The sequence below is a fragment of the Myotis brandtii genome, unplaced genomic scaffold, assembly GCF_000412655.1.
Source record: "Myotis brandtii unplaced genomic scaffold, ASM41265v1 scaffold898, whole genome shotgun sequence".
Taxonomy (NCBI): Eukaryota; Metazoa; Chordata; class Mammalia; order Chiroptera; family Vespertilionidae; genus Myotis; species Myotis brandtii.
In genome coordinates this window covers 441,002-448,566 of record NW_005371683.1, presented here as the reverse complement: position 1 = coordinate 448,566, position 7,565 = coordinate 441,002, and the positions used below count along the sequence as shown (strand labels likewise).

Genomic DNA, 7,565 nt, shown 5'->3' with positions numbered 1-7,565 from the left:
TGGTTGGCCTTTGTTAAAAAACAAAATTCAACTGAGTAAATTTTAAAGATCTTGGCTTTACTCAACAATTCATGAGTCGGGCAGGATCCTATCCAGCAAACAGAAAGGAGCTCCAAGGGACTGTGCAAAAATGACAGACTTTTATAGGCAGAAGGGAGAGGGACAGGTAAGTCATCCCAGCAAAAAGTGAATTGGCTGTGGCAAGGCCATTGCCCTTAGGGGAACGGCAGGGATCTAGCAGGCAGATACCCTCACTACTGTTGACAGGCAATTCCTGATTGACTGATTTAAGACTCCATTTCTGGGAGAGGCTGAAACTATCATTAAGTCTCTTTTTGGTGATATGGGCCTTAGCATAAGTGACTCCATTTTGGGCCTGCTGTTTTGTTTTTAACACACTTAACTTTTTTTTAAGAGCAACCTTATTTATAATAATGAGACCCTGGAAATAATACAAATGTCCACAATAAGTGAATGAATAGTCCAAATCGGGTATATGCATACAATTAAATATTCTTCAGCAATAAAACAGAATGAACTATTGGTACACACAACAACCTGGGTGAATCTCAAAAACATGTTGAGTAAAAGAAGTCGGACACAAACAAATACATATTATATAATTTAGGCATAAAGATAGGCATAATGATGGAAATCTGATGAATAGGAAGAAGGAGAAGAGGGGTTGCTGGTCATTGTTGACTGTCAAGGAGACTGGGGGTGAGGGAAGTGGTCTACCTACTTTTATTTATTTTTATTGAATTTATTGGGGTGACATTGGTGTGCTAGGGGGAGGGACGGAGGCATGGAAAGGTTACCGATTGTATTAGGGTCCGGGATTGTGACAGAGAAAAATTGCTAGATTGTCTCAGAAAACAATGTATTATGATTCAACCCAGCCAGGTGTGACTCCGTTTACCTCCCCATTCGTACTTGTTAACTTTGTGTAAACCCTACCAGTGCCAGGAAATGCTTTCTAGTGTTGCAGATAAAAGGCTTTGCTGTGCCCTCGGTCGGCACTACAAGCTGCGAGGCTCCCAGGGGGGGAGGGGGGGGCGGGGGACGAGGCTGTAGTCAGCTGGCCAGCTTAATAAAGGCTCCTAAATTTAAATTCTGAGTCGGTGGTCTATCTCGCTGATTGAACCCATAACAATTGGCTAATAAAATTATATAGGTTTTAGGTGTACAATTCTATATTATAACACATCAGCTGTATATGGTTTTGTGTGTTCACCACCCCAAGTCAAGTCTTCTTCTATCACCATTTATCCTCCCTTTACCCTCTTCTACCTCTCCTTACCCCCTTTACCTCTGGTAATTACCATATTGTTTTCTGTGTCTATGAGTTTTTGTTAGATTTTTTTCTTAATCCTAAACCTAACCCTAACCTTTTTCACCCAGCTCCACAACCCCCTCCCTTCTGACAGCTGTACAAAAAAGTTTTGCAGATCCCTGCTTTAGTGCATTAAGCTTTCCCTCAAAAGGGGTGATCAGAGGAACCCAGTTTTGTAAGATTACTTCATCAAAATGCAGCAGTCCAAAAATGTTGGGGAAACAGATATAATGCTCCCACCTCCTGGGGCTATTCACAATGCACTTTAGTGTATTGGAAGCTGTAAAAAATCCTATGCAGAAGAAACTGTTTATTGTTTAACCCTCATTTGCCAAACTTCGTTGAGTTTCCAAATCTGCTTTTCCTTAGAATATCTCTTAACAATCCTGAGAAGCTAGCATTCTGCGGAAAGCCTGATAAATGCTAATTAGGTAAAATGATTTTATATTACCTGGTTCTCAGCCCGTCCCTGCCTCTAACGAGCTAAGTGACCTTGGCTGAATTACATATCCCTCAGGGCCTGCTTCCTCATTGGCAGAGTGGGATAATGTTGGCTGTTCTATCTCTCTTACAGATTTTTTTTAAGCAGGTCACTGAGATAGTGTGCATGAGAATGGCCTGGAACAAGACAACTTGGTGTAATTGGTTTTTTGATTAGTTTTGTTTTGATATATTGTTAATAATGGTGATGGTGGAGAAGGCACTAAATTAAGGTTCTGAGTTCCCTTTTCTGGTTCTCCCTCTGCTATTACTAACTGGGTTAACTGAGTGACTTTGAACAAGTCGCTTCCCCCACAGGGCTTCAGTTAGCTCCCAGGAGGCTGAGGGTTTTAGAGAGGTTAATCTCTAAGGACCTATTAGCTTGGAAATGCAATGATTCCCTTTGGTTACATGCATACAACTTCCCTACTTATCCAAAAACAATGGGTCTCTCTCTTTCACAAACCAGGAAGACAGCATCTCCTTGATTTTCTTAAGAAGGTGTCTGGGTTCAGACTCAGCTATGAGGAGGTATTGATAAAGGGTCTCTGGTGCCACTGACAGCTTAGGAAGCAGGGCTAACGCATCTGGGAATGTCTACCTGACAATTCTCATTCGCTATCAGAGTCTTTCTTTCCCTGCTCTTCAATTGCTCAAAGGCTTCTCTGCCCAGACATGAAGCTCAGGCAGCTGGTTAACAGATATGGCAAAATAAAAAAGCAGAGGTAACTCCTGCAAAGACAGTGGGACCAAGGATGGAGCAAAAGTGCCCCCCATAGGCATGAGATGAAGTGGTTATAAAAGCAGAATTTACATAAATTCCATTTAGCCACTTTCTCTCTTACTCCTTCCCCCGCCCACCTCAACCATTTTCTAGCCCCATCAACATCCTTGCTATCAAGGGTTTAGAAGCAGTGGAACAAGAGAAGCTTTGTGAAAAGGCGAGAATCTACTGAAAAATGCCCTCCTCCTCCACAAATTTAGGAAAATCCCAGAAAATCTTGACTGGGTCAAACCGTCTACAGCATGAGTATGGGGCCAAATGGGGAACGATGATTTGAGGACTGGCTGTCCTTTTGGTCTCTGTGTAAAAACCACCAGGGCACTCCTGAATGAAGGGACAGTCAGAGCATCTGCATGAGGAGGGTCCCCAGAGGCCACTGAGCCTGTGCCCTTGCAGTCAGCCATTCAGTCACAAATATTTATGGGGGGGGGGGCCCTACTGGAATGAAAGTTCTCTGGGGGCATCGTGAAATAAAACACAATTACTGCCCTAAAAGAACTTAGAATTTACTTGAGAAAGCAAGGCTAGTATACATGAATATAATTCAATGTATGCAGCAGGCTGAATGCTAACAGACGTCAGGAAAGAGGGCAACTGGCATGGGCTAGATGTGATGGTTGAAAATTTGTAATTCCTCACACTGATTGAAAACCTCTTACATTTTGAAACCTCCAAGAATGGAAATGTTACATTTTTCCTAGGTGACCTCCACCAGTGTTTAATAAATCCTTTCTTGAAGCCTTTTTTGAGTCACACTGTCATCTTTGACTGTGGCCAGTTCATGACCTTTGTAGGTCCAAGGATGGTCAGCCTTTGCTTCCCCAATAAAGTACCAGCTTCATTCACTTCCTTGTGTACCGGAGGAGGAAGAATGAGAAGGGGTCATGGTGTTTGGTCCTGTTATCCTTTCATTCCTCAGGGTCCAGGGTCCCTCTCTGGGACCCTCATGGTGGCACAGGCAGGAGAAGAACCCTCTTGGAGTATCTTCCTCTCCACATGGGGCAGCTGATCTGGTTGGAGGCTCAGCTCCAGCAAATATGTCATCTGAATCAAGGTGACTCCTGGGGCCTTTTCTGTCTCCTGAGCTGCAAAGACAGAGACACTGTGAGGGCAGTGGGCACTGAATTTGATTCCTCAAGAATCACCCCCATCCACCACAAGCTTTCAAGAGCGTCCTGAGCCCTTAGGTTGACACAAGTTGGGTCTGAGAATCTTAGCTTCCTCCACTCGCTCCCCAAAAATCTCACCCTTTCTTCGCCAGATTTAAACACCATGGAGTTTAAACTCATTTTAGGGATATTTGAACCTGAGCATGTTGCTGTAAGAGACTTTCAGCTGAGCCATGCTGAGGGTGCAAATGTAGTCTGGTCCCACCTCTGAGCCCTGCACTCCTGCTATCTGCTGCTGGGGTTGCTCATATGGTTCATACGCCTATGGTTGGCATAGGTCTTGCCATCTTCAGAAGAGCTTCTCCTTAAGCTCTGGGATGCCACTGAGACATGAGGTGAAAGATGATTTCCCTGTTTGATAAAGAAACCAAGGCCAAAACCCCTGGCAATGGGCAAGGAGACATGATTGGTGGTGTTGCTCCTATATCAATCAGGGGCAAAGCAGATGTACAGTTCTTAGTTCATCCTAGCTTGATGCCTGTGTTGGTCCAGAATAGGGACATCTATACATAAAGGGTAGATTAGTGGTTATTTAGGGCTGGGGGAGGAGACATGCAGGATAGGGAATGATAACTAAAGGGTATGGGGTTTCTTATTAAGATGATAAAAATGTTCTAAAGTTGATTGTGGTGATGGGTGCACATATTTGAATATTCTAAAAATCACTGAATTTTACACTTTAAAATGGGTGAATTTTTAAAATATATTTTTAGTGATTTTAGAGAGGAAGGGGGAGGAATGGAGAGACAGAAACATTGATCAGGTGCTTCCTACATGTCCCCTACTGGGGATCGAGTTCACAACCCAGGCTTATGCCCTGACCGGGAATTGAACCTTGATTTCCTAATTCATGGAGTTGATGCTCAACTACTGAGCCACACCGGCTGGACTAAAATTGGTGAATATTATGGCATGTGAATTATATGTCACTAAATGTGTTTTTAAAAACAGGGCAAGAACCCCCTGGCAATGGGCAAGGAGACACCTGATTGGTGGTGTTGCTCCTATATCAATCAGGGGCAAAGCAGATGTACAGTTCTTAGTTCATCCTAGCTTGATGCCTGTGTTGGTGGCCAGAGCTGTTTCATGCCTGAGGCACATAAAATAATAAATAAATTATATATATGATTTATTTATTATATATAAACCCAAGGCCAAGAATGGTTAAATGGCTCAGGCTAGTATTTATATATTTATATATAAAACCAAGGTCAAGAATGGTTAAATGGCTCAGGCTAGTATTTACCACTTCTACATCTAGAAGTCCTGGCAACAACTTTGACCCAACCCTGTCCTGAGGGTGTCAGATGGGAGCAAGCCCCCTCCTCCCCACCCTTGGGGCTACTTAAACTCAACTCACAAGTCCTCTTTCTCCGCAGCTTCCTTTGCAATAGAACAAGCGCCACAAGCGCAAGCGGGAACAGCACCGTGGAGACAGGAGTCAGCATCCGAGAGATGTTTTTCTCTTCTGGAGAAGCACTGGGGTGCAAGTAGCAGGGGTGGGGAGGAGAAGAGCACCAGACGTGTGAGGTTAGAGCTGACTAAGAGACTGTAGACCATTTGGCCCTCAACCCTCATTTTATAGTTGAGAAGCTGAGGCCAAGGTGAGTTGGCTGTCCTCAGTCCCATGGCAGGTTAGTAGCAGAACTGGGACCAGAAGCCCTGTCTTCAGGTTCCCGAGCCCTGACTCCTTTTCTCAACTCCCCAACCCGTGTGTTGGCCCCTCTACTGAGCTATAGCGGGAAAGAGGATTGGGTGAGAGTCCGGGAATCCAACCTTGGCATTTGGCTCTGCCACAATCTTTCCTTGTGGTTTCAGCAAGTCACCTCCTCTCTAGAGCTTTTGTTCCCACCTTTTAAAAAAAGTCCCACCCTAACATGTGTGGCTCAGTTGGTTGGGCTTTGTCCCATGCACTGGGAAGTTGCTGGTTCAATTCCCAGTCAAGGCCACATGCCTGGGCTGCGGCCTTGATCCCTGGTAAGGGGTGTGCAGGAGGCAGCCAATCGATGTTCTGCTCTCACTCAATGTCTCCCTCTCTCTCCCTCTCCTTTTCTCTCTTTCTAAAAAAATCAATAAAAACTAATAAATAAATAAATAAATAAATAAAATTTAAAAGTCCCAAGGTTTCCATTGTTTAGATTTTTCTTGAAAACCACATGAAAATACTGATTCTTCTAGCATGGACCTCGAATGAGGGAGGATGGATGATTTTCTGTCCCTCCCTCTTTACTGTCTTGTGGTTACAGAAGGAAAGAAGTGAGTAGATGGAGACGGGCACCGGAGTCAGCTCACTGAGGGGTGCGCCAGAGGAAAGGGCAGATGTGGAACCCCAACCGACAGAAGGGCCTGGGGCTTTACCTCTTCTTGGAGGACCCCCTGCCTGGGGGCCTTAGGGGTCCTGCTATCAGGTCCTGGCTTGGTGCTGTTTGGGGACCACTGCCTCCAGCAGGCATGTCTAGGTCCCCTTCAGTGCTCCCTTCGGCAGATGACATCTCTGTGCTGGTGGGCCCCCAGGCCCGCACACCTGCAGCTCCAGTAGTTCCTTCAATGGAGCCCAGGGCTTGTGGCGTAGAAAGCAAGCTTGGTTCTTGGTGGGTTTCCCACACCCGTTTTTCTGAGGCCAGTGTTGATGGCCCGATGGTCTTTATGACGGTCCAGTCTGTAGCCAGGGCTATTCTGACCCTTTCTGCTTCCTCTCTTAGCCTATTGGCCTCAGCGGTTGTCTCTCTCCCCTCCTCTCTGGCCCCAGCTCTGTTTGTTGCTGAGCTCCTGGTGCCCCACAGCCAATCACGTTCCACTGTATCAGGCATCCCTCCGACTGCTGAAGCCGGACTCTCCGGAATAGGGATGGTGGCCCAGCTGGAACTCTCTACCTGGCTAACTGTCCCTGCAGCTACCAACCCAGGGGTTCCTGGGGTTTGCATTCCCTTAGCTGAAGCTGTTCTTTTGCTGGTTTCTGGAGTCAGAGCAGCTCTGCCCCATTCTGTCCCCTGCCTTTCTATAGTCTGGGTGGTTCCTGGGGCCCATCTGTTGGCCGCTGGAGAGGCTGTTCCGAAGGATCTCCTGACGAGCTCACTGGCAGCTGACGATGCTCTGGGGCTGGGACTGGGAGAGCCTGTGTGAAGAGCAGAAGGAAACATGGGAAGGCTATCTGCGGCCACGGGGTTTAGCAAAGGATGCCAGGCTGCAGGTGTTCGCTACATGCAATGCAACCTCACGAGGTGATATGGTTTTGGCCAATCTGTTGGATAAAATTAAAATTTGGGAAAACCAGATGTATTCTCTAGTCTGTTGCAAATATTGACATTTGACGGTCCTGTCTCCCCTTTTCTGCCCACATAGTCTCTAACCAAGCTGGTGGGGCCTGCGTGCTACTCCGTTTCCCAGAGGCCCACAGCTCAGCACATACTGTCATCAAATAAGAAAAAAAGAAGTCCAGTCACAGTGGAGCAACCAGTCTCAGCCGGTGGTTAGATCACAAGTGACACCTAATAAATAAAAGAAGTCCATGGGCTTGACACGCCATCTCTCCTGTAGACTGGTGGTCACAGCCTTCCTCAGACTCGGGGTGCCTGGCTCAGGGTCAAGTCTCCAGGGCCCGCCACGCAGGGCACGGACCTGGTAGCGTCAGGTGTCAGCTGAGGGGCTGTCTTAGGAAGAGCCGGGTCCTGATTCTCTGTCCGGCCCATCCTACCTGCTCTGTGTGTCTGAACAGAGACACCGTGGCCGTAAGCAGCCACATTATCCAATTCATTACTTTCTGGAACTCTCCCTAAATGTACAGGCCGCACATTGGGGG

At 46.4% G+C, this 7,565-nt stretch overlaps 1 protein-coding gene across 1 annotated transcript in view; it reads right to left on the bottom strand.

Moving 5' to 3' along the window:
* Positions 1-3,038: 3,038 nt before the first annotated feature.
* Positions 3,039-7,565, bottom strand: part of FCAMR (Fc receptor, IgA, IgM, high affinity) — a 12,683-nt gene continuing 8,156 nt past the window's right edge. Inside the window, exons 4-6 of the mRNA XM_014532506.1 lie at positions 6,125-6,881; positions 5,127-5,245; positions 3,039-3,682 (exon numbers count right to left, since the gene is read on the bottom strand). Of these exons, the coding sequence (XP_014387992.1) occupies positions 3,513-3,682; positions 5,127-5,245; positions 6,125-6,881 (1,046 nt within the window). The 3' untranslated portion in view covers positions 3,039-3,512. The remainder of the gene's footprint in view (positions 3,683-5,126; positions 5,246-6,124; positions 6,882-7,565) is intronic.